The 27,767-nt window shown below is 39.2% G+C and overlaps 1 protein-coding gene across 1 annotated transcript in view; it reads left to right on the top strand.

Moving 5' to 3' along the window:
* Positions 1–2,505: 2,505 nt before the first annotated feature.
* CA13 (carbonic anhydrase 13) overlaps positions 2,506–27,767 on the top strand; it is a 36,439-nt gene continuing 11,177 nt past the window's right edge. Inside the window, exons 1-6 of the mRNA XM_062188300.1 lie at positions 2,506–2,636; positions 7,422–7,619; positions 16,078–16,196; positions 23,066–23,161; positions 25,158–25,220; positions 25,673–25,828. Of these exons, the coding sequence (XP_062044284.1) occupies positions 2,600–2,636; positions 7,422–7,619; positions 16,078–16,196; positions 23,066–23,161; positions 25,158–25,220; positions 25,673–25,828 (669 nt within the window). The 5' untranslated portion in view covers positions 2,506–2,599. The remainder of the gene's footprint in view (positions 2,637–7,421; positions 7,620–16,077; positions 16,197–23,065; positions 23,162–25,157; positions 25,221–25,672; positions 25,829–27,767) is intronic.

Below are 27,767 nucleotides of genomic sequence, written 5' to 3'. Positions count from 1 at the left end.
GAGTCACTTTATTGTTTCCAAAAGTTAAATTACCAACTTGGAAAACTGGATGGAATGTACTATGAATTCAAACCAGAAGGAAATGTACATCCAAGCAATAAAAATAATAACTTGGGAAGAAATTGAAGCCCAGAACTCAGAAATTCTGGATCCACTTTGCTTCATTCTCTCAACAACATTTATTGGATTTCAGAAGCTGATATTTACTTACATCATAATTAACCTTTATGTTCTAAAGCATCTGGTTTACTGAAAATGGGTTTCTCAGTTTCTTTAGAGAGGGGCTGCTTGGGTTTACAAAATATGAGGCAGTTGACCTGAGACACAGACACTGGGAGAAAATGGACCATGGAGTTCTGAGTTTCCACAATCCTTTTCACCACGTACAGAGCATGTCTGGATGTCTCCAAACACTTGAAATCAGTGTTCATAGGTTCATTATAGAATTAGGGCACTTAACCAAGTAACCCAGGCTTGATTTTTTGAGACATTATTCTCAAGTATTTATAAAACATACACACACATATAGGATACACACACACATAAATATTCTTTTGTGATGAAAGTGAATCAGATGAGTGACTTACTATATTCTAGGCATAAATGAATCCAATTGTAAGGGGAAAATATTGAATCGAGAAAGCCAAGCTTTTCTCTTTGATTCTAGAGGAGCATAAAGTTTATTGTATCATAGTTTTTTCCTGTTGCTCTCTGGCCACTATGCAAGCAGAAGGAGGTACAGGTTGCAATATTTAAGTCAGGTTTAAATAAATTCTTCTTTAGGGGTACCTAAACAACACAATGGAGTCCTCCTAGCGTATGCAGGAACTGTGTGGAAGGCAGGAGAAAAAAGAGAACATACTTAGCAGTCCCTCTTCCTGTCTTTGATGGAAGGTTCACACCCAGTAAGGAGTTCTTCACATTAGTTTGTCCATAAATAACACTGCACAGTGCAAATTTGAACCTTCAAGCCAATCTCAAACACTTAGGCAACTTGAACAATAATTGCAATCCTGGCAGGCCACACGGTCTGTATTTGTCACTCAGAACCTAGAGTACTCACTATTCCAGAACAGAAATTCAAGGCTCTGGTCCTGCCTTCAATCCTAAGGCAGTAAAGTAAGCTTACCTGGCATCCAAGAAAATATGGTTTTCTTGTGTGATCAGAAAGGCAGTAGAATTCTGAAAGCAAACACCAGCAATTTTTTTAAAATTTTTGTTCCCCCCCCATAACTTCCCTCCCACCCGCAACCCTCCCCTTTCTCACTCCTTCTCCCCTTCCATTCACATCGAGATTCATTTTCATTCCTCTTATATACAGAAGATCAGTTTAGTATATATTAAGTAAAGATTTCAACAGTTTGCACCTACATAGCAACACAAAGTGAAAAATACTGTTTGGGTACTAGTTACAGCATTAAATCACAATGTATAGCACATTAAGGACCGAGATCCTACATGAGGAGTAAGTGCACAGTGACTCCTGTTGTTGACTTAACAGTTTGACACTCTTGTTTATGGCCTCAGTAATCTCCCTGGGCTCCAGTTGTGAGTTGCCAGGGCTATGGAAGCCTTTTGAGTTCACCGACTCTGATCATATTTAGACAAGGTCATAGTCAAAGTGGAAGTTCTCTCCTCCCTTCAGAGAAAGGTAACTCCTTCTTTGATGACCCGTTCTTTCCACTGGGATCTCACTCGTGAAGATCTTTCATTTAGGTCATTTAAAACACCAGCAATTGTGTTTGATCCACTCACTGTAGCCGCAGTCCTGCAGGGTGTTGCAGTAAGTAAGGAACAGGAGGAATGGGCCTTGGAGTCAGCCTAGGGATGGGGCTCTTGTTTCCTTCTTAGGACCTGGGGGAGAAGGTGAGAGTGTGGGGTACAGGGTGTGGATGTGGGAGCTGCGGTCTACTTAACACCTCTTAAGCCTTATTTCCTTGTCGCCTAAGTAAGAGCCACTTATAATACTGAAAAGATCTTAAGTAAAAACGTGGGTGAACGTCTTAGCTAAGCCCCTTTACTAAAGAGTAAAGTTATTTCTACACTGTGGTGTTTATCATCGTCATTATTGTCTTGTATTTATACTTATCACAGCCATTGCCATCACCAACTTCTTCACTTCTCCAGCAGCATCGCCATTTCCCGGCCAGGCAGCTCCAGGCCTGGGTGGCCCATTTTCTTCCAGGACAGCCCTTCTCCCCCAATCGATGGCTGCTTCCCAGAGAGCAAGAGAGCAGAAAAACTCCTCTGGAAACCCTTTCTTCCTTCCTTTCGTGTGAATGTGTGTGTGTGGTGTATGTCTCTCTCTCTCTCTCTATCAACCTGCCATTCCTGAGTTCAGAGGCAGACTCGCTGCCCAGGACATCCCACCAGGCACTCTCAGGAGCGCGCGCGGGCGCCTTCTCCGCACGCCGCTGCCCTCTAAGGGACGAGCTCAGGAGAGCAGGTCCCGGGGTTCAAGGGCTCCTACTTCTGGCGGCCGCCTCCCTCAGTCCCCGCCCTAAGCTGGCTGCAGCCCGTGCGCCCGCCCCGCTCCCCTCTTCCCTCCCTCCCGTCTCTGCCCAGCCACTTCTTGCACAGCCTCGCGCCCCGAGGGACCATGTCGAGGATCAGCTGGGGGTACGGGGAGCACAACGGTGAGCGCCTTGCCCGGATCGAAGAGGGGACTTTGCGCGGGGGCCGGCGAGGGGCTGGCCTAGAGGCGGACCACGCACTGCTGATCTCACTTGGGGAAAACTTGTCGGTTCCTCTTTAAACCGAGCAGCACTCCTCAGAGCCGAAGGCAGGAAGCGGAGGGCAGGTCGAGTGCTGTGTAGACAGGGAAGAACCTTTGGAGGGTGCTGGTACTGGGGGCGAGTTGCTCTTGTGTGCCTGCTCTGCCGGGAGTCCCCAGACCCCCAGGTCTCCGTATCCGAGGATTTTCCTTAGTAATCATCTCGGAAACGGGAAGTCCGGTGACACACTTTAAAGAAATGAGGACACGTTCCCTTTCAGTCTTTTATGTTCACTATTCGCTGAGCAGGAACAGTCTTCTCAAGTGTATTTAAGAAATGTTAGTAACTTGCATGTTGATACTAACGATCAAGTTGCCTTCTTGACAATCAAAATACTGAAAACTTCTTCCCTGTTACTGTAAATGACTGCACAACCATTGCAGTTGATTGATGGCTGCTACTGGTGGCTGGATGGCTTCAGGTTCTGCCTGGAAAACAGGTTCTATTTTGAGTTACTTCTCCCTGATTTCTCTCTCTTCACACTCATCCTTGCAGAGCTAGAGAATCAGCAAATGATTACTGAGATAATAATACATAGATAAAAATATATTTATTGATAGGCGTGACATGAAGTGTTTACTTTGTATATCACAAATTACCAAAATTAAACCATTGATCTTGTTTTTATGTTAAACTGGACTTTTTATTTCAAGTAATAATTGTTCAAAATAATTTCAAAGTGACACCAAGAAAGTCAAAATGAATGCTGTGAATAACCATAGTCAATGTATGTATTTTCCTTTAATTAGCAAATGTGTTATTGAGAAGTACTGTAGAGTCAAATTTTATGGAAAATTTGCTTCTAGAGAAAAGCTTTGTTTCTACTTGTAGATTGAGGTTATGATTCTGAACGTGCTAATTTAAAAGTGACAGTAGATGAAATTTAGAGCCTAGTACCGAAAGTTGTAATTTAGGTGGATCTCTTTTTGACTGGAACCATTGTTATAATCTTACATCTTGCTAATTTCCAATTTATGTTCTGGAAGAAAAAATCTCACAAAACTCATTTCTTTTCATTTTCCTGTCATAATTATTTTTATTGTTGCTGTTAAGTAGCTGCTGCGTGCCAATAATGCCCATGCAGTGGTCAGGAAAGATAAGAGTATGTCAATGGATATTGATTGTTCTTTAATAAGGTTAGGAAATGTTTGCTTCCATGAAGCTCATCTTCAGAAAGTAACAAATTTCATCTTGGAAAAGCCATTGACAAGGAGTGCTTTCCTATTTCAGCTACAAGTTGCAGGGCCATTCCTTTCTTTTAGATGCAGTAGCTTGCTGAGGACCACACCTTTAAGTAGGGATGGTTGGCAAAATCCTATTGGAAATGTGCTGTATCCTGACTAGGCAAGTTTTGCTGTGTTTTTCCTGTTTAGTCATTGGCGAAACCAGTAATAGCAGACCAAAGGAAACTTAAACTGATAATAGCTGTACTGATAAAATGGAGCATCAAGAGGTGAAGTCTTGGAAGGGGGCCCCACCTTCACAAACAGCTTTCAACTTCTTCCACTAACCTTTATCATTTTATTGGTTTGTGTTAGGGGATGTGCCATCACTGAAAATACTAGGAGTTTTCATGAATTTCCAAGTTTTTTGGCACCAAAATGAGCTTATCCTTAGCTCCATTTTCCATAAACTGTTTGAGATACCTTCGTATATCACGAAGGACATTCAAAGTGTCTGATTCTGTTGAGGAATAGCTTTACAACTCTACTTAGGAACTGTGTTTAAATTGGTTTGAAATTGGATGTTTTGGAAATTTTTTTTTAAAAGAAAGTCTTTAAAAAGCTTTTTTAAGAGGCAGGGAAGTGAACTGACTAGTCATTAATAGATAGCATTGGGTATTTGATGCAAAGTATCATTTCTTATTTTATTTTGATTTTACTTTTCTGAAAACAGTTGTAAAGGACAGGAAATAGGGGTGTAAACGAATCAGGAAGAAAAAGAAGCTCTTTCAGGATTGTAAAAATGTCAATAACATGTGACACTTGTTTTGCATGTTTGAAATCTACTTATTAGATTAACTCATACTTGGTGGCTGTGGAATAGAAAGCTCTTTCTACATTCAAAGAGAGAGAGAGGGAGGAAGGGAGAAGGAGGAGGAGGAGGGAGAAACTAGATTATATACAGAAAGAGAACCAAGAAATGTAAATGAAACTATATAATGAATATGGAAACATGCCTTTTCTGTCATATTTTAAAACCCAGACTTTTGATTTTTAAAGGACATTTGTTTTGAGTCCAAAGTGTCAGATGCATCAGAGGACAACGCTTTACCCAAGTGTGTGGTTCTGTATTCTTGCTGTGGCTTTTGCCACCTGAGTGGATGTGAAAGACGTTAAGTATACTTTCTCCTTTGCAAAAATAAAGAGTATTAAGCATTACATTTACAGGTTGAAACTGTAGATGATTGTGATCTGTTGCATTCCATTAAAATTGCATTCTAAATTTTATCATTTTAGAATGTTTGCTGTTGTTAGTAACAGATGTTTAATTAGTTGGCATGTTATTCTAATTAGAACTTGATATTTGCAGAAAATGTGGTCAGTGAAATAGGAAAAATCTTAGTAGCCCCATGTCTTATGTGATGATAACTGTGTAAATTGCAGGTATAGTAGAGAAGAGAAAATAAGAGCCTCTAACTTATAAAGTGGCTCATATCTGTATAATAAGTTGGAGCTTGCTATTGATTTTGCAAGACAAAACTTGAATAGACTCTCTCAGAAAAATGAAGAGGCTAGACAAAGAAATTGTCAGCTTATTGACCTACTTCAGTTTACCTTTCATGTGTCTGATGTGTGAACTTGATGCAATTTTGACTTTTTGAATAGAGGATCAGGATTACAGTTGTCCCTTATGTTGGACTTGAAATGTAGCATTGGCACAATAATTACAGTAGCATCTTCTGAAATGTAGCTAGAAATAGATTGCAACCCAATTCCACTGCATATTATCAGTACAGTAATATCAGGATATTTCAGAGAGCTTCAGAAAAATAGAACTAAAAGAAAATTTATTTTGATGCAGAAAGGATTTTTTCATACTATATTTTTAGAAACTTTCAGAAAACCCTTGGTATGCAGGGATTTCACAATTTTAAATCCATGAGAAGATACCAGGGACTTATAGAAGAAAGAAATAGTAGGGTGGGCAGTATCTTTAAGAATGATACTAAAGAAACACTCAACACAATGAAGAGTCTACTGACAGAATGGGAGGAAATATTTGTAAACTATGCAACTGATAAAGGATTAATATCCAGTATCTACAAAGAGCTCAAGAAACTCAGCAACAACAAATCAAACAATCCAGTTAAGAAGTGAGTAAAGGACATGAACAGGCATTTCTCAGACAATGAAATTAAAATGGCCAGCACACACATGAGAAATTGCTCAGGATCACTAGTCATCAGGGAAATGAAAATAAAAACCACAATGCGGTTTCACCTCACCCAAGTTAGATTGGCTATCATCCAAAAATCAAAAGATTTTTTAAAAAAATTTTAAATGCTGGTGAGGATGTACACGAAAAGATACCCCAATACACTATTGGTGGGAATGTAAACTAGAATATCCACTAAGGAAGATGGTGTGGAGATTGTTAAGAAATCTGAAAATAGCTCTACTATCTGACCCAGCCATCCCATTCCTAGGAATTTACCTAAAAGAGATGAAATCATCCCATGTTTATTGCAGCTCAGTTCACAACAGCTAAGATATGGTATCAACCCAGATTTCCATCAACTGATGACTGGATTAAAAAAATGTGGTGTACATATACTATGGAATACTATTCAGCCATAACAAAGATGAAAGAAGAAGGAAAGGTGGGAGGGTGATTGTGGTAGGGAATGGGGAGGAAGGGAGGTATGTATGGTTATCTTCTTGGAACTGTACCTATGAAATGCATGAAATATGTTTTTTAATATTAACAGAAAAAATTTTTAAAAAGAATGATACTCTTTCTTTGATCCTCAGCTTTCTCAGCTCCTCTCACTCACACAACCCTATATACTTGTCCTCTGGAGTATGACATATTCTTTTTTGTGTGTCTGTGTTTATATTTATTTATTTTTATTTTTTTTAACTTTTATTTAATGAATACAAATTTCCAGTGTACAGCCTATGGATTACAATGGATTCCCCCTCCCATAACTTCCCTCCCACCCGCAACCCTCCCCTCTCCCACTCCCTCTCCCCTTCCATTCATTTTCAATTCTCTTTATATACAGAAGATCAATTTAGTATAAAGATTTCAACAGTTTGCACCCACATAGAAGACATATTCTTGAAACTGAGACTCAATCTCATTGTTTTCAATGATAAATTGTACTATTGTTTTTAGTTTGGTAAGTGGTTATCTTTGAAAAGTAGTTTATAAAATTTATGTGGTCTTATGGCTGAAGGGTTAGTTTTATTCTGAAAATGACTTAAGGCAAACCAGTTTCCCACATCCCAAATAAAACAACTAGTCTTGCTTAAATAAATAAAAACATAAAGGATACCAAAATCCTGAGGATGAGGATCTTATTTTATTATTAAAAAAAAAAATCTCAGACACAGTGCATAGGACTCATCAAATACAGCACATATTTGTTGAGCAAAAGAATTTACTTAGTCCTTTCTTTTTCTTTTGGTCTTTATGTTTAAGGTCCTATTCATTGGAATCAATTCTTCCCCATTGCTGATGGAGATCAGCAATCCCCTATTGAAATTAAAACCAAAGAAGTGAAATATGACTCTTCCCTCCGACCTCTTATTATCAAGTATGACCCAAGCTCAGCTAAAATCATCAGTAATAGTGGTCATTCCTTCAATGTTGACTTTGATGACACCGAAGACAAATCAGGTTGGTTGGTGCTTTCTTTCTTTCTTTTTTCTTCTTGGTGGGGAGTGAGCAGTTTGGATGATTGAACCAAATATTTCAGATTTTATTTGTGCTAGACCTGGGATTGGCCAAATTGAAGCACACTTTAAAAAAATTAAAAAAAATTTTTTTTTGTTTATTTGAAAGGCAGAGAGATACAGAGAGGCAGAGGCAGAGAGAGAGAGAGGTCTTCCATCCACTGGTTCACTCCACAGATGGCCGCTACGGCCAGAGCTGGGAAGATCTGAAGCCAGGAGCCAGGAGTTTCTACTGGGTCTCCCACGTGGGTGCAGGGGCCCAAGGACTTGGGCATCTTCTACTGTTTTCCCAGGTATAGCAGAGAGCTGGATCAGAAGAGGAGCAGCCAAGACTAGAACCGGTGCCCATATGGGATGCTGGCACTGCAGGCTGCAGCTTTACCCACTATGCCACAGCGACAGCCCCTTACAATTTTTTAAAATATATATGACAGGCAGAAAAACAAGAGGATAGATAGACAAAGAGAGAGAGCTCCTAAAAGCCTCTAATGGTGGAGTATGAGGCAGAAGCAAAGCTGAGAGTCAGGAATGCAATCCTGGTTTCCCATGTGGGTGTCAGGAATCCAATTACTTAAGCCATCCATCACTGCCTCCCAGGGTTTGTATTAGCAGGCAGCTGAGGTCAGGTGCTGAAGTCTTGTATTGAACCCAGGTACTCAGATATGGATTGTGTTGTCTTAACCAGTGTCTTAACTACTAGACCAAATGTCTATCCCCATATGATTTTTTCTTCATGTGAACTGAGATATTTTGTTATATAATTAGACCTTATAATACTACTGTAAATTATACAGATGGGGTATTCAAGGATATGTTGATTGATATTTTATTATATAACATTATTATAACTTGTTATAACATTGCCTAACATTTTTCACTGTGAAAATATTGAAGTATAATACTATTTTATCAATACTTATCAATTTATTTCTGTAAAAATTTAAGTTATTTTAGTGTTTGTAAATCTGTAATGCTGATTAGTTTGTAGCTTAATAGAAAATGATTTTTTAAAAATATTTTTTCTTATTTTAATTGCAAAAGCAATATACATCCAGAGTAAATAAAACAATACAGAAAGGTATGATAAAAAATTAATGTCTTTCTCCCCACAGTGTCTTCCAATGTAACCAATGCTATATTCTCCCCCAATATTTCAATGCTTAGCTATTCATATACACACTTATATTTGTTTTGCATTTTCTCATTAAAAATGAATTTAAAATAATATTATAATACTATGAATGCTTTTCCCCACTTGAAAGTATTTCAAAGATATTTTTCCAGGTTAAAATATGCAGATCTGACACTCTTATTTTAAAAGATGAACTGTATCAGTTATGCTTGTTTATACCATTCTAACAATGGACATTTAAGTGGGACAGAGAGTAGTAATCTAATTTTTTAAAGAAAATAAGGTTAGAAATGCCTATCCACTATCCACTCCTTATTAGTACTTGGTTAGAACTTGTTATAGGCCGACGCTGTGGCTCACTAGGCTAATCCTCCACCTGCGGCGCCGGCACACCGGGTTCTAGTCCCGGTCGGGCGCCGGATTCTGTCCCGGTTGCCCCTCTTCCAGTCCAGCTCTCTGCTGTGGCCCGGGAGTGCAGTGGAGGATGGCTCAAGTGTTTGGGCCCTGCACCCGCATGGGAGACCAGGAGAAGCACCTGGCTCCTGGCTTCGGATCAGCGCGGTGCGCTGGCGGCAGTGCGCTGGCTGCAGCAGCCACTGGAGGGTGAACCAACGGCAAAGGAAGACCTTTCTGTCTCTCTCTCACTGTCTACTCTGCCTGTCAAAAAAAAAAAAAAAAAAAGAACTTGTTAAATGAAACTTTAGTTTGTGAATTTGTTAACTAAGTGAAGAAAAGAACATTTGCTTACAATGAACATTTAATCTTTCTTCAAGCTTACCTGTTGCCCAAGCATGAATACTGTCCAAGGAACCATGTTTAGAAATAAGATGGGAGAAAGATAAGAATCATATTTGCAAACACTTTATGAGGCCCTGACAAATAGTTTTAACTTTTAGTCAGATATTAAGATGATGTCATATTTGCTCTATTCATGAAAAATATAGTCAAGTTTTAAAAACCCTTAATTAGAAGAAAGTTTTCACATATTGTTTAAAGATTTATTTATTTATTTGAAAGATAGAGTGACAGAGAGAGGAAGAGACAGAGAGAAAGAGAGAGATCTGCCATCCACTGGTTCACTCTTCAAATGGCTGCAACAGACAACGCTGGACAAGGCTAAAGCCAGGAGCCAAGAACTTCACCCTGTTCTCCCATATAGGTGGCAGGGGCCCAAACACTTGACCATCTTCTGTTACCTTCCCAGGCACATTAGCAGGGAGCTGGCTAGGGAGCAGAGTTGCTAGGAGTAGAAGCTACCCTTGGATATAAGATGCCAGCATTGCAAGTGGTAGTTTAAGTTGTGCTGCTGTGCGGTCCCCTTCAAATATTCTGTAAGCTCATATTTCATTTATGAGATTATATTTGTTATTAAGCTCATAATATTCTGTATTTCTATAAATATTGAAATTTAGAATCTTTCTTTTTAGCAAAAGGTTATGTCTACATAATTTTTTTTCTTCAGAATTGTTAAATTCAAAGAAGGGATACATTTTTACAAAGAAAAATTAACAGAGGATGTTTTCAACATTTTGGGGGTGAGGGAGCTGGCCTCTTTTTTCTTTTAAACATTTGTTTGAAAGTCAAAGTTACAGAGAGAGAGGGAGAGACACAGAGAGAAAAAGCTTCCATCCACTGGTTCAGTCCCCATGTAGCTGCAATGGCCAGGACTGCATCTGATCGAAGCCAGGAGCCAGGAGGCAGGAGGCAGGAGCCAGGAGCTTCATTCGGGTCTCCCATGTGCGTGGCAGGGCCCCAGACAATTGGGCCATCTTCCGCTGCTTTTCTCAGACCACTAGCAGGGAGTTGGTTCAGAAGTAGAGCAGCTGGGACATGAACAGGTGCCCAAATGAGATGCCAGCTTCGCAGCCTACACCACAATGCTGGCCCTGACTTGGATTTTTATACCTATTCTTTTGTATTTTCTTCAAGCCCTCAACTTTGTGAATCTATGTTAATAGATGTAACTGATACAATGAATACACCTCCAAAGTAGCCCAAGCCTTCTAAATACAGAGTGTATACCACCATAATCATAGCTTGATATTGTTTATAATATGTAAAAACATAAAAAATACTAGTTAAGTATCCTAAGTGGTGAAAAATTGTGAATTTAATTTTATCCATGATGTTCATTCATTCATTTTTTTAAAAATATATATTTTATTTATTTGAAAGAGTTACAGAGAAAGGGGGGGGAGGGAGAGAGGGAGAGGGGAGAGAGGGAGAGAGGGGGAGAGAGAGGGGGAGAGAGAGAGAGAGAGAGAGAGAAAGAGAGAGAGAGGTCTTCCATATGATGGTTCACTCCCCAAATAGCCACAATGACCAGAGCTGAGCCAATTCAAAGCCAGGAGCCAGGAGTTTCTTCTAGGTCTTCTATGTGGGTGCAGGGGCCCAAGGTCTTGGGCCATCATCTGCTGCCTTCCTAGACACATTAGCAGGGAGCTGGATCAGAAGTGGAGCAGCCAGGACTGGAGCCGATGCCCATATGGGATGTCAACACTGCAGGCTGGGGCTTTAAGCCACAGCACTACAGCACTGGCCCCGTTCATTCTTTCTTTATCACTCTTTCTCTCTGTATCATCTATTTCTTGCCTGGGTTTCCAAATTCAACACTTAGTCATCAATTTTGTATGTCCTTTCTCTTAAATGAAGGTCTTGCTCCTATCTAGATCACAATGAAATTACCAAGATTAATTGAAAATATTCATAAAGCACTTTGTTCTCTTTGAGACAAAGTTATATAAATATAAGTCATGATTCTCATTTTTTTTTCTCCAGATAAACCCAGAGAAATAATTTCATGGTGATTTTAGGAACTAAATCTATTAGAAAGTATAAACCACCATTACAATAAACTGTTGCTGATTTTTCTTGCTCTTTGGTAAACTATAAGAAACACAAAGAAAAGTACTCTCTAGAGCAAACCACTTTAGTTTGTATAGAATAGTTTCTATTTTGTAAAGAAATCATATTGACCAAAATCAACTCTGAGTCCCTCCAGTCAACAAGCCACAAGCATGAAATCCCCCTGGACCTTGGAGGTTTCCTTTGGCTGGGGAGCTATGTACCCCCATGGAGAATCTGCAGGAACTACCCTTCTAAATTTGGATAGTCCTTTATGTAAGTTACAGGTGAATGTGAAATTCTTTATGAAGTGTCACTATCATTAGGAAATGGTAATCTGATGAGGCTAGATATGGCTGCTCCCATTCAAACTCCTGGTTCTTCTGCAACCAAATTGGATCTCATCTCTCTGGGAACCTCACCTGACCAGCCCTACTGCCCCTCTGTGGCTCCTTTGGCATCGTGTCCTATCACAGAACTTTTCATACTGTGTTGAAACTGCCTGTTGGCTTCTCTGTCATTCCACTGAACTAAAGGCTTCCTGTGGGCAGAAGCTAGATCCCAAATACTTAAGGCATTTCTCTTTGGTTTTTGAATCTCTGTACCTCTTATATGAGTGTGTTATTTGGAATAGGTTTTTTTTTAATCCAAATGAAAAGGTAAATGGACTATCTATGCAAAATGTGACTTTGGAGAAGTGATTGTTTTTAAACATAAAATGAAGACAATGGTACTTATCTAGATTGGAAGATATGAAGAATAGATTGACACTTGAAAATAGAGTCATTAAAATTTTTTTTTGCAATTTTTCATTTGGTACCATATTAGGTATCTTGCTATAGACTATCTTAAAGTCAGTTTTAAATAAATCTTGATATTTTGACCTACTTTTTCCCTCCCTATAATTTTTGAGAAGAGCATTGCTTTAAGAGAATGATCTTTTCCACAATTAGACATTGATTGATCATAACTTCAGTTTGGATACTTCAACTGAAGCTTTAGGCAATCTTCATTGCTTCCCTAAGCAGAGCTATGGCGACCAGGCTTTAAACCTGGGCTCAGAGCTGAATTCCCAGAGATTAACCCTTATTCTTGGATGTTTCCCTAGCCATGTATGCTTCTCTGTATCACTTTGTTTCTCTGGAGTCAACCTGTTTGCACCTTCTCCCAAAGTCAATTCCACCTTAATTGCTCAAGCTCTCTAATCTCCTTTTTATCTGTAAAGGAATGACTTTATGGTTCAGACCAGGTTTTATTATGCAATGGCAAGGGGAGAAAAGGACAATAGAGCTGTTGATTTCTCTTCCTTTGGAACGTCATTCCATCATAATCTATATAGATTATGTAATATTAGGGAATACAGGATCACTTAGAGAAAGATACCTTTTAACTACATTTACATGTGAATCATCTTGAAACTTTGTTTAAAGACAAATAAAATATTTTATTCATTTGTCCATGAAATATATATTATGCATATTCTCTGTGGTAGTTACTGTATTAGGAGATGGTATAGTAGAGACTCAGGCAATCTGTGCCCGTATGAACATGGCTCATTAGGAAAAGAAACAGAAAAATTATCTATTTATAATAGAGTAAAAGAAGAGGGAGCCCTAAAGTCTAACTTACAGGTTTCTGTCTCTCCTGTTTTGTTTTCAAGCACTTTGAAAACAGCTAATGATTTAATGTAATGAAATTAGGACTCAAATGATCTAAAGGAAGCACATCGTTCAACCTCCCAAAAAAGTTTTACTACATATGCTCACAATATTTTTCCTCTGCAATTTTGGAAATTGTAGCAGTTAAGGATCATCTAGTCCAAGCTCCTAATTAAAGATAGACAAATAAGCACAAAGTAGACAAGGGGATGGTTTTTTGGTGTGGCGAGTTAAACTGCTGCCTGGGACATCCGCATCCCAGTCAGAAGGCTCACTCAATTCCCTGCTACTCTGCTTCTGATTCTTGCTAATGCTCATGGGAAGCAGCAGATGGCTCAAGTACTTAAGTTCCTGCCTCCCTTGTGGGAGACACAGATGGAATTTGTGGCTCCCAGCTTCAGTCTTACCCAACGCTGGCTGTTTAGGGCATTTGGGCTGTGAGCTGGTGAACGTCAGATCGATCTCTCTCTCTCAGTCCCTCTCCCTCTCCTCCTTTCAAATCAATCAATCAATAAATCTTTTTTCCTCGTTTCATTCCTATACATTTTTTTGATGTTCTATATTAACTACCACATGTCAAAGAAATCACATGGTATTTGTCTTTTTGGGACTGGTTTATTTACACTAAGCATAATGAATTTCAGTTGCATCTTTTTTTTTTTTTTGCAAAACACAGGATTCCATTCTTCTTTATGGCTGAGATATTCCATAGTGCATATATACCAGTCAAAAAAATAATAGACAAGAAAGCTGAAGTCCAGAGAGGTTTACATGAGTTTTGAAAAATCATAAAATTTAGTGGCTGAGATAGGACTGCTCCCAAGTTTCCTTACTACAAACAATATCCAACTCTTTAGTGTTTTATTTTTATTTATTTATTTGAAAGGCAGAGAGAGATCTTTCATTTGCTGGCTCACTCCATAAATGCCTAAAATGGTTGAGGATGGTCCAGGAACCAGAACTCCATCTAGGTCTTCCACATGGGAGGCATCACCTTTTGCCTCCCAGGCTGTGCATTAACAGGGAGCTCCAAATCTGGAGCAGGGAGTTGAACACAGGCACACTGATGCGGGGTGCAGGCATCCCAAGCTGCAGCTTAATAGATGTATCGTCCTACCCATTTCCACTACACTCTTAATCACTCATATTCAACTTCATTAAGTCAAAGCGAATAAGGTAGAAGTGAGTTCTCTGCTTGTCAGTAGTCTGGATCATCTCTTCTCTTACAGTGTAGCTCAGAGAGAGTTGTTATTTTTCCTTTTTCTGTCTTGCTGTGTATAGAAAATTGCATGTGATAATTCCTAATGTCTCATGATTTGTGTATAGCATAGTTTACTCTTGGCCATTTTTGAGACAATATTTACATGATATATCCAAGAGGAGAGCAATTAAGCCAAACTGTTGTGAAGGTGCTACACCAATAACAAATTCTACTGGATATTTATGTATGTTTAATATTGCTTGTGGAGTGTTCAACATTGAGTGCTTCCTTATCCTTTTATATCCTTTCAGCATGCCCAATAAAGATTAATCAAGAGGAGACAGTTTAGGACCAAGTTTTCTATTAAGAAGCTTTTCTTTGTACTTAAGATAGGATTCTATCATCATAGTTTCAGAGATCATATTTACTGTGGAACAGTACTAAAGTGTACTTTGCAAAAGGAACAAAACTACGACTTTATTTTAAAAAGTTAATGCTATCATACTATATTTATTATTTTTCCAAACATTTACATTTCTAGTATGGAGGATTGGCTTGCTTGACAAATTTTGTAGTAATAATGATAACAACAATAAGATGATAATAGTGGGTAACACATGCACCATGCTGTGTGCCAGGCAGTGGGTAAGTGCGTTACATTCAATTTTTCTTCTATTTTTATGACAACAGTAGGAAGAAGTCTCATGAATATCTCCAATTTTTAGGCATAAAGACTAAAACTAAAGAGTTAGTGTTTGTGTCAGATGACACATTTATAAAAGAGGTGTGAGTCCAGCTCTTCTAATTGCCAAAACCTATGCCCTAACCATGATGCTGCACTGCTCTACCCAACTCATCTGAACGTCTTTGTGTACGATGTCCTTATTCAGAGAGGTCAGCTAATCCTCAGTAAACATCAATTCTTTGCCTTTCAGCATTTCTAACTTGTTCTCCCTTCTGTCCAAGGTGTCTACTCTGGTTTGGAGGTAGTTTGCTCCTGCCAAAACTCATGCTGAAATTTAGTTGAAAGATGGTAGGACCTTTGAGAAGGCATCAGGTCGTGGAGGCTCCATCCACATGAAAGGATTAATGTAGTTTCCATGACTGTGGGTTATTTTTGCCTTCCTTCACCTCACACACACATGCTTCTCTTTGCAAGCGCCTGCTTCTCCTTCCCCTTTTCCATCATGTTGTGAGGCAGCAAGAGGCCCTCACCAGAAACTGAACAGATTCCAGTGCCATGCTTTTGGACCTTCAGAACTACAAGCTAAATAAATTTCTTTCCTTTATGAGCCACTCATGCTAAGGAATTCTGTTATATCAATAAAAAACAAATATAGATCTGTTTTGACTTTCCAGTATTTATTAAAAATCTATATTATAGACTCTATATCCTTTTAAAATGTTTTGTTTTCACTTGTCCTATACCTAAAGTTCTATTCCTGTTGGCAAACTGAAGGACGCATAGGTAAAAAATTCCTTGGAGGACGTTCATGGCAATGTATGTTGTAGCAGCACATGTAAAGATTTTACTCTTGCTAACAGTTTAAAATGTTTTGGTGTTTAGTTCTGCGTGGGGGCCCTCTCACTGGAAACTACAGGTTACGACAGTTTCATCTTCACTGGGGTTCTGCTGATGATCATGGCTCTGAGCACGTGGTGGATGGAGTGAGATATGCTGCAGAGGTAAGTCATCAGACCCATCCTACGTGGTGGAACTTAAGGGGGTGCAGGGAACAACTCTTTTGAGACCAAACAGACCCTGAACCACTTAGATATTTCAGTGTCTGAAAGTGCATTATTCATTCAATGTTAGAGCTTTGAATGGGGCCCTTCTGAGCCTTAAACTAATCCTGGGAGCTTAGGGTTACATGTTCCCATTTTAGAAATCAGTAAATTGGAGACTTTAAGAGATTAGATAACTTATCCAGCTAGAAAACACTGAGATGAGTCCAAACCTAGTTTTGTCTGATATCAGATTACCAACTCTTTCTTCCGTATCTGCTTTATCTTCTGAAAGGCAAGTGAGAAGGGAGAGAGAGACATATACAAAGTCCTCAGAAGGTTCATGAAGATACATATTATGAAAACACTGCATGAATTTCAAATTTTTTGTACCAAAATAAATTTATCTTTTAATGCATTTTTACATGAACCTTTTGAAGTACCTTAATATAGGCCAAGCTCTGTGCATATTTGATTCACACACAAATATATACTAATATTTAAAGCCTACATAAATAAGTAATAGTAAAAGGAAAAGTTACAAATAGAAAAAAATGCAAAGTCATGAACTTTCCTAAACTCTACAATACCTCTACATTTATAGAAATAAAATGAAATCTTTTCGTTGGGATTACTTTTTCATTAATAATACTCTCTACTTTTCCTAAGCCCGTTGAAAGACAAACTATAATATGTTTCAGGTTTTAATACAATTAAATACTGTTAACATCCAACTTCATCATGAAATAAAAGAACTTTTATGACTCAACCAAAGCTATTCAAGTGAAAATAGTTTGACTTGTGAGTTGTCTAGGAAAGACATGCAAAGCTTCCAGGCAAATATAGTTTTTTCTTCATTTTCTCCCAGTTACTCAGCTGTGGAGTTTAGATACCCTTGTATAGCCCTGATTTTAGAGAAATCCTTTTCAGTTTTATTCTTCTAGTCATTGTACTTGTGCCTCTTGGGGCTGTCATCCAAAATGTCCATTTTGCCAACTCAGTCACTTTTGCTTAAGGCCGAATGCCTTACACTAGGAACCTGCTCTGTCCATAAGGTAGAAGACTAAAATACACATGCAGTGGTGGTGAACAAATGCCAAGAATGCAGAAAGTGAGACTCCTGCATCTGTACAGTGTCTCAGTTTAGACTATCTACTGAATTGTTTTCATGTTTGCTTTCTAGTCTTGTGTTTCAAAGTTTTAAAAATTTGTGGTGTTCTAAATCCCAAAAGTTCTGTAGAGATTAAGATATGGCCATTTTAGATCACTGGTCTCTCATTTTCCATAGCAACTCAGAAAAATTGGTTATGTTGCCTTATGGTTGCACCTTATACTTTCATAAAATTCAAGTATACTTATTCTCAGAGAGGTTCACTGCCAGTTTGCAAGTTGCTTCCTGAAATTTGTCAGAGGCTCAAGGTCCTGATTTGGAGATCCACGGCTGTGTTTGTAGATAAAGCTTTGTGAATAAAGCTTTGACTGGAATTTCATGGTGCTGCATCATATGTATTTGAGGGTATTTCTTATTTCATTGATTTACATATTCATTAATTCATTCATCATTCACTCTGTAAAAATTCATTCAGAACCAACCATATCCCAAATCTTGGCACAGCTTACTCAGGCTACCCTAAAGGAAGAGTTAGGGATGCCACAAGTCTTCAAAACCATGCAGCCTAACCAAGACTTTGGGTCAGAGTACTTGTAATACCAAGCCTGAAGTATGAAGAAGAGTGAGTCAGGCAAAGGGGAGAACTACCATTAGTCCTGCACAGAACCATAGGTGAGGACCAGGGGTAGGAAAGACACCACACAGTTAAAGAACAGAATTGCTTGTGGGATTAGAGCTTGGAGAACCAAGAGAAGGTTGTCAGAGGTAGGGTTGAAAAGGTAGGAAAGGGCCTGGTCTTATTGTAGTAAGTCATGGTAAATATTATGAAGTTTATTCTAATTGCAGTATGAAGCCATTTTTTGGCTTTAAATTGTGAAATGATCATATGTGTATTTAGAAAGTAACATTCAATGTATAGCTTCAGACTAGATTTGATTGAAACAGGATTGTTTACAAGGCGTGCATCAAGATGCCTTTGAAAAGTTCTAGGTCATAGAGGAGTATGGAAGGGGGCTAACTGGCTGAAGCAGTGGCTTCAGTGGGACCTGATTATTGGGATTGAGAAGAGGGAGAGGAGTGGTCAGTGGTTTGAGATAGGCAACGCTTGGTAGAGTGGTAGAGATAGACAATAAATAAGTAAATGGTAGGTGGTAAGTTCTTTGGTAGGAATAGTATCCCATGGCCTTGTAGAGTGACTGAGGGGTTAGTAAAAGACTCTTTGAGATGATGCATGAGTTGAAATTTAATGACAAGAAAACAGTATGAGAATATCTAGAGAATTTTCCAGGATGTGAGGACAAGAGGAAATGCTGTAAGGCAGGAACGAGCTTGGTATGTTCAATAAAGGAAAGACATTGGCCTTATGCAGTTGGAATCAGAGAAAAGTTGTGAGCTATGTCCCAGAGAGGCAGGCAGAGGCTGTGCCAGGTTGGGTGTTTTTGGGCACTGTGAGCAGTTTAGAGTTTATCTTTAATGGAGTAGGAGGAAGACAATGGAAGGTTTTGAGCAGTAGAATGACATGTTTTATGCTTCATAAACTAGAGCTGACTGCAGTGAGGAGACGAGACTGATTCCAGGCAAACGTTGGAGCAGGAGAGAAATCAAGCAGTTACAGAAGTAGTTCAAATAGGCAATGGTGGTAATTGGACTATGGGGAGGGTGAAGATGAAGTGAGCTGGGCATATGCATCACATATTTGGAAGGTAAAGTTAATGGGATTTAAAAATGAAAATGATGTTGGGATTGAGGAAGCAAAAAGATTCTAGGAACAGCCTGAGATTTTGGCTTGAGCAAGCTGGAGAATGCTTATGCCATTTACTGTGAAGGGCATGTTTGAGGAGGAACAGGTTGTGGAGAGAATCAACTTTCTGTTCTGAACACGGTAATCTTCAGATGCTTATTAGGCAGTCTAGGCTCCTGTTCAGGTAGGTCCTTGGATAAAAACCTTGGATCTAAAGAAGAGGTTGGCACTGGATGGTGGCATTTGGTTTCCTCTACCAAAGAATCCCTTTGTGCTCAGCTTTAGGAAGGATTCCAAGACGTTAATTAGTTTTTCTAGATATTTTTGTAACTAAGTTCATGACTACCATCAAGTTATGACCCCTTGTAAAATGAAAACAAGAAGTGAAATAAAGAAAACCCATCTAAAGTTTCAATAATAAGCATTTACTTTGGGGTCTAATATGATGATTTATCATATTATGATATCTATCTATCTATCTATAGAGTAAAATGATCTAATTCATGAAAAATTTTATCTCAGCAATTATGCATCTAGAAAAACAAGGCTAATAGTCCATTCTGTGTTTGGAACATTATCTGATGGCAGCTTCTATAGAATACATAATACATATATTAAATATGTAGTTAATACTGAAATTGTGATTTCAACACTCATGGAGGAATTCTGGAATAGTGCTTGGCATAATCACTATTATACAGTTTTAAAATACTAAAGTTGAATAATATTATTTAAGAATTGCTTTTCAATAGGGAAGAATCTTATTTCCATTTTTGCATGGGCTACAAAAACTTATCACCCAGCTCAAGTCACTGCTGCTGTCATTGGTAACCAGGAACTGTGAGTTGGTTATTTATTTCTTTGAGTTTCATATACAAATGCTAATAAAGATGAAATGAGATCAGTTCCAAGAATGTATTGTTGCCAGTTAAGCAAAGTGTGTGGGGGAGAGGACTTATTAAAAAAAAAAGAATGATTTTCTTGCTCTAATTTGCCATCATATTTAAAATAATTGTTGCCATTTAACAAGCAAAAGAATGATTGTGTGTAGGAGATATATACATCTCTCATTACTTACACATTCATTTCATAATCCATCCTAAAGATGTCGCTACACATTTTTCTGTCTTCTAGGTGTCATATTTTTCTAAGTGAACTTCTGCATTGGCACAGAGCCTAAAACAACTTTAACATTCAGCCCCTCCCTGACAGTGGGACATCATTTATCTCCTGTGAGCCAAGGGAACTTTATTTCATCATCCAAATATTTTCAGGTTTCTTTCCTCCCCCAGCTATCTCACACCAACTTGGAACATGGCATGACAGGAATCCTGTCTTATATTTTCTGTCTGAATATCTCATAGTCTTCCTTGATTGTTTGTGGATGTCGTATTGTTGAATTCATGATAATTCCCATCCATCCTGAAACCCCCTCATATTGCTTGCCTATGGGACATAAAGCTATGTTTAAAGCATGGGATGTGTTTGAAGATACTGAATTCCCTGGGTAACAGTCAGCAAGAAAAACAGTTTGGGCATGAAGCCCATGTAAGTGTTCTTGATATGCCAAAGGATTCATTAGAAGAAGACTGATTTAGTTAGCTTATCATCACTACAAATAAAATACCTTAGAGAAGCTACTTATGAAGGAAGAAGTCTATTTCCAGTTAAAGGTTCACAGTCAAAGATTGAGTGGCTCCTTTGGTCTGGCATCTGATGAGGACAGGGGATGGTGGAAGTGCGGAGGGAGTATGACATGGAGACCCAGGAAGCAGAGAGAGGGAACAAAGGAGCCCCACCCTAACATTCCTATCTAATCCAATGACTTTTTAAAAAAGTATATTTATGTGTTTGAAAGGCAGACTGACATAGGGGACACACACACACATACATTCATACACACACAGACACACAGACACACACTCACATACATTCATACACACACACACATACACAGATCTTCCAACCACTGGTTCACTCCCCAAGTGCCTAACAACATAAAGCTGGGTCTGGGACAGGCTGAAGCCAATAGCTAAGCCAGGAACTCTTCACAGGTCTCCCACAAAGTTGACAGAAACCTAAGTACTTGGGCCATTGGCTGCTGCCTCCCAGGTGCATTGGCAGGAAGCTGGATTGTAATGGAGTAGCTTGGACTCAAACTGGTAGTCCGATATGGGATGTGGGCATCCCAGGTGGTGGCTTAGCCTGCTACCCCACAATGCCTGACCCCCCAGTCACTTTCTTTTTTTTGTTTTTGTTTTTGTTTTTGTTTTGACAGACAGAGTGGATAGTGAGAGAGAGAGAGACAGAGAGAAAGGTCTTCCTTTTTGCCGCTGGTTCACCCTCCAATGGCTGCTGCGGCCGGCGCATCTCGCTGATCCAAAGCCAGGAGCCACGTGCTTCTCCTGGTCTCCCATGCGGGTGCAGGGCCCAAGGACTTGGGCCATCCTCCACTGCCTTCCCGGGCCGTACCAGAGAGCTGGTCTGGAAGAAGGGCAACCGGGAGAGAATCCGGCGCCCCAACTGGGACTAGAACCCAGTGTGCCGGCGCCGCAAGGTGGAGGATTAGCCTGTTAAGCCATGGTGCCAGCCCCCCCCCCCCAGTCACTTTCCAAAGGTTGCATCTTCAGATCCCCATAATTGGACCAAGCTTGTACCCTATCAGTTCCATCAGTCCACGACTTTGGGACTTGAACATCTGCATGAGTTTCGGAGCCAACTCTTGTCAAGCTATAGCAGAATTCTTATCTGAAGTTAATGCTTTATATCGGGTGCTTGGACACCATAGCCAGCTTTCATGATTTATGATCATGTATACATCTTTTGGGTGTGTCAAATTGCCCTTTGGCTGCTGAGCATGTCTTTTTTTAGCTAGAACTGAGGATTCTCTAAAAGTGACCTTCTGCTTTATAGTTCTGCAATCTTTGACACTAACTAGATCAAGTGTTTAAGATACTGCGTTTTTTACAAGCCTGGTGTATTTAGGACATTGTATTTTGCATGAGAACACTTGCATAAGAGTAGAGTTGTGAAGTGGTTGAAGTCTGTTTTTTGGAGTTCCAAGGCTGTGCAACACCTTCCATTCTCTCTTAGCTCTATTCCCCTCTCCTCAATAATACAGCTTCCTCTCATTTCCTTTCTCTGCCACCTATGGTTGCTAGACCTAAAAGTCTCTTTTTTTTTTCTTATTCAAACTTATTCTCAGCAAAGGATAGGAACACATTCATAGAAGCTAGTAAATTTATACAAATGAAGTGAGTGAGGTGACGGATATTCTAATTAGCTTGATTTAATCATTCTACATTGTATACCTATATTAAAGCATTACGTTGTGTTTCGCAAATGTATGGTATTATGATTTGTCAAAAATAATCTTAATAATGAAAAAAGTGTGAATGCTGCTTAAAATAGTTATTCATAAGGACAGCCCACATTTTCAAACTATAAAAGATCTTAAACTACAGTCGTAAAGTCTGACTGAGCAGTTTCAAGAACAACTGCATTGTCGTTGGCACAGAAAGGTATTGGTCCCTGGAAACCTACAGTGTGGGAGGTTGACTTCCTCACTCATCTGTGAGCCCAGCCTTCTTCAGTGGACTCTATGGCCAGCTGAGATTTGACTTAAAGCTGTTTCATTGCAATCGCAACTGCGCAAGGCACAGAGGAGGCCCAAGTCACTTGGGAGCAATGGTTGCAGTTTGTTGGGGCTAGAGAGGATGAGCAATATGCTTAGAGCATTCTAAATGATGATGCAACATTTAATATAGTACACCACAGACTTGTTAAGTGGCTGTAATTCTTTGATCCTTGATTTTTAGTTTCTAGAAAATGAATGCAGGAAGATTCTATGATTCTTTTGAAGAACACATTACCTAGATGAATATATGATATCAGAATATTGAAATAAATGCTGTATTTACATTTATATTTTTCAGGATGCTTTAAAATACCTTTATTTATGTTGTACTTCCCTTTCAGCTCCATGTGGTTCATTGGAACTCAGACAAGTACCCCAGTTTTGTTGAAGCAGCTCATGAGCCAGATGGACTAGCTGTTTTGGGAGTATTTTTGCAGGTGAGAATCCACTGATTTCATTTAAAATATAGGGCAATGTGGGATAAAGAGTTTGAGTCATGGAGTGGACCTTAAAACTGCCTTTTAAAAATATTTATTTATTGGAGAGACAGGGGTGGAGCTGAAGAGAGAGAGAGAGAGAGAGAGAGAGAGAGAGAGAGAGAGAGAGAGAAATCCCCCAGAGCTCCCCTCTGTTGCTTCACGTCCCAGATAGCCTCAACTGCTTAGGCCAGGTGGAAGCTAGGAGCCAGGAACTGAATTCAGATCTCCCACATGGGTGACAGGAACCCAAGTACTTGAGCCATCACCTGCTGTTTCCCAGGATGCACAGCAACAGGAAGGTGGAATCAGAAGCATAACCGGAACTCAAACCCAAGCATTTGGAATAGGATGTGGGTACCTCAGCTGACACCTTAACTGCTACACCAAATATCTGCCTTTATTATTTTTAAATTTTGTAAATGAGTTCTAGGCTTAGTATTTTGCCTTTGAAATTAATATTTAAAAAATAATTTAAAACATCGGTCTAAGAGAGTTATTTTATGGTTCTTCTGATTGTCCATTGTTCATTTTTATGTGACTTGCAGCAGCAGTAGCAGCCACAGTAAGAATAATAGCGGCTGTAATAGCTGAGGTCCTGAGAGGAAAGTTTCTTCTGGGCACTTCCTGATTACATAGTCTGTAGAGACACAGGACAGAGTGAAGTTCAAGCTCCTGATCCATGAAGCACTTGTTCATCCACAGTGGCCTGTTGTCACAAACGTACTGACCAATTTTTAAAAAATCCTGTTGCATTTCCCTTTGTCTAATATTCCCATGTAGACAGACAACTATTGTTTTCACCACCACCTGGGGACAGGTTGGGCCTCTCAACTCCCACTGTGACAGCATTCTTGTAGGGTGTGCACGTTTGCCAGGCTGCATGCTCCGTGTGTGATGTAACTCCTGGGATTGGAGCTGGGAGAGCAAGGGCAGGGACAGGGAGTGCTGTAGTGCTGTGGTGCTGTGGATGGCAACAATTTCCCGCATTTGGTCATCAAGTTGGGATGTGGCATCAGGATCCTGGTTGGCAAAAGAATGTGCTTTAATCCTGAAGGAGTTGAAACCTTGTGGGGTTTTAAATCAGAGCACCCCTCATGATTGGAAGAGGTACGGGGCTGGGGGAAGATTGCTCCTGATGAGAGATATATTGCTTTGATTAGGAACCTCAAATCCTTTTGGTTGCAAGTAGGAGATATTTTCTGTTTTTTTTTTTTTTTTTTTTTTTTGACAGGCAGAGTGGACAGTGAGAGAGAGAGACAGAGAGAAAGGTCTTCCTTTTCTGTTGGTTCACCCTCCAATGGCCGCTGCGGCCTGAGCACTGCGGCCAGCGCACCGCGCTGATCTGAAGGCAGGAGCCAGGTGCTTCTCCTGGTCTCCCATGCGGGTGCAGGGCCCAAGGACTTGGGCCATCCTCCACTGCACTCCCGGGCCATAGCAGAGAGCTGGCCTGGAAGAGGGACAACTGGGACAGAATCCGGCACCCCCACTGGGACTAGAACTTGGTGTGCCGGCGCCGCTAGGCAGAGGATTAGCCTAGTGAGCCGAGGCGCCGGCCAGTAGGAGATATTTTCATTGAATATTTTGATGCCACCATAGTCTGCTTGGATCTACAGTCTGAATACTTAAAAATGCGGATATTGTACTAGTTCCCTCAGCAAGGCTTCACTCAAGGTAATCTGTATCTTAAACCTTCCTAAAGATAGAGATACAAAGCTATTACTCCTGGTTTTGGAAACAAACAGAAAGTTCAGTACAGCAACCTTATAATATTATCTTGTTTTTCAGATTCTTCTGGCCTGATAAGACTCTCTGGAAAAAGATAACTTTGTTCTATAACAATCACTGTATATTTTATGATGGTTTACGATCTTACAAAATTAAAAATAGCAACTGAAAGAAATGGTTCCAACTTGATCTGCTACTAAACATTTCTTTTGAAATTTCATGTTTTTAGGTTGGTGAATATAATTCCCAACTGCAAAAGATTATTGACATTTTGGATTCCATTAAAGAAAAGGTAAAATGAATTACTGTTTGATAATGACTAACACATTGTTAGTTCTCTTCTGAATTTTCGTATTTTCCTTTAAAGCTTTAAATGACGTAGCATACACTTGCCTGCTTTGCAGCATTTTCAATGTACTTGACCAAAAAAGCAGGACAAACCTTTACCACTTATCTTTTTTAAAATTATCTAAGGTATTAATGTATACCTCTCTATGCATAATTGGTTTCTGTATTGTAATTGTACAGAATAAGTCTTCAATTGTGATGTATTTTAAAGACAACATATAAAAACAAGTCTATTTAAATAAATTTGTATGATTTGCTATTTTTCTAAAATGTTTTGTTAAATATATTAAAGGAAAATATTAAATATTTACGTATTATTTTATTGGCTGCATGCTTCTTGAAGTCTGTATATACCTCTTCCATCGTAATTTGTGGGAATTCTCTATATTTTCCCAGGGAAAACAAACTCGATTCACAAATTTTGACCCATTATCTCTGCTTCCGCCATCCTGGGACTACTGGACGTACCCTGGTTCTCTGACAGTTCCACCCCTTCTTGAGAGTGTCACGTGGATTGTTTTAAAACAACCTATAAATATCAGCTCTCAACAGGTATATAGCCTTTTCCAGGGTGATCCTGATTCATTCAGAGGATACTGAGCTGAACTTTCTTTCTTTCTTTCTTTCTTTCTTTCTTTCTTTCTTTCTTTCTTTCTTTCTTTCTTTCTTTCTTTCTTTCTTTCTTTCTTTCTTTCTTTCTTTCAACATTGCCATTCCTTTCTGCTGTGTTAAAAAGCCTGTGTTTTCCCTGCATTAGTGAGATGCATGCTTCTTCTTTTTCTTCTCTTTCTGTGATTAGAAGATGATTTGCTCCTTTCTGAACTCAGTCCTTAGACCTACCTCTACTGTGATCATTAGGACAGTGGATAGGTGTATTGCCCTAAGAAACCTCTGTGCCTGCTGACCTTAAAAAGTTACGTTGTACATTTAAAAATTTCACAGAGTAGACCGCATATTTACTGCAGTAAAAAAAGAAGTTGATTTTGGCTGATGCTGACAAAACTTGTGTAGGACTGCCTAAGGGTCTTTGAAGCACTTGCTCTTTTTGTGGAGACATTACTCACTCGTTTTTCCTGCTCAGTTCTTGTTGAGCCCCGTGGTGGGCCCAGCGGTCGGCTAGACTCAGCTAGGAGCCTTGACCATGCAACTGTCCACTCTCACAGGTGGATGCTGTGCTTCCTAGTGGGTTTAGTTTGTTTGTTTTTGTTGTCCTTTTTCAGTTTAGTGCTGCAGTAGCAAAGCATGACCATAGTCCAGTCATTTTTGTAGCTAATAAAGTGTTCTGTTCCAGCTTGCCCACTGGTCCAGCTGTTTATTTTCCCTCCTCATCAGACAAGAGCTGGTTCACCTTTACCAAGATAATTTCAGGCAACATTTCCCCTGGGGTGTTGGACACATTCAATTTTCTGTTGAGTGCTTCTCCTCACTGACCTTGTCTTTAGGATTGAATACAAGTTATAACTTGGGTTATATTTATTTAAACATTTTATAAAGTTTGGATAGAAATCCAGAACTTCACTGACATAAAAACTGTTAATTTTTTCCATGATTGTTTTAAGAAAAATGACCTGCCACGAGTTCTCTGGTGATACTAAAGGTGTTCACTTTTCCACACTTCATGTGATAAGCTATTACTTTTATATTCTTTTGTTAAATTTGGGTATCTTACTACGAAGAGTTTATAAATCATAATGTCAAAGTAGTTAGTATTAAGGGATTGTGTTTTACTTTATATTTCAAATTATTACTTAAAGCTACTTGGAAAATAACTAACTTATTTTTGTATTACAGTCCACTAATGATTTAGAGAATATATTGAAGTACATATTTAGTCCCTTAATAAGAATAAAGTTAACTTTATTAAAAATAATTCCTGCAAGTTCAGGATTTATAACACCCTCACTGTGGATTCACTGCCTTATCTTATTTGAGGCTTACTGAATTAACATTATTAATATGGTTTTTCTATAGTAGAGTCTATAAAATAATAGCTGCCTTTTAGAGCTCTAATGTGATTTATAGTCATTCACTTAAATCTATTCTATCAGCAGCACTGAGAGACCTGTTAATTTTCACCATATTGAGAAACTTATTTGGACAATAACTCAAATTACTATCATATGATGTTATGGTTTTAAGAGTGTAAGAGGGGCTGGCACTGTGGCATTGCTGGCAAAGTGTCGGCATCCCATATGGGTACTGGTTCTAGTCCCAGCTGCTCCGCTTCCAATCCAACTCTCTGCTATGGCCTGGGAAAGCAGTAGAAGATGGCCCAAGTCCTTGAGTCCCTGCACCTGTGTGGGAGGCCTGGAAGAAGCTCCTGGCTCCTGGCTTCGGATGGGCCCAGCTCCGACGATTGTGGCCATTTGGGGAGTGAACCAGTGGGTGGAACACTCCCTCTACTCCTCCCTCTCTCTTTGCTTCTGCCTCTCTGTGACTCTGCCTTTCAATAATAATTAAATAAATCTTTAAAAAAAAGAGTGAAAGAATG

Source organism: Lepus europaeus, chromosome 4 (genome assembly GCF_033115175.1).
Source record: "Lepus europaeus isolate LE1 chromosome 4, mLepTim1.pri, whole genome shotgun sequence".
Taxonomy (NCBI): domain Eukaryota; kingdom Metazoa; phylum Chordata; class Mammalia; order Lagomorpha; family Leporidae; genus Lepus; species Lepus europaeus.
Note: the sequence above shows the minus strand (reverse complement) of the source record. Positions and strands in the feature narration are given on the sequence as shown.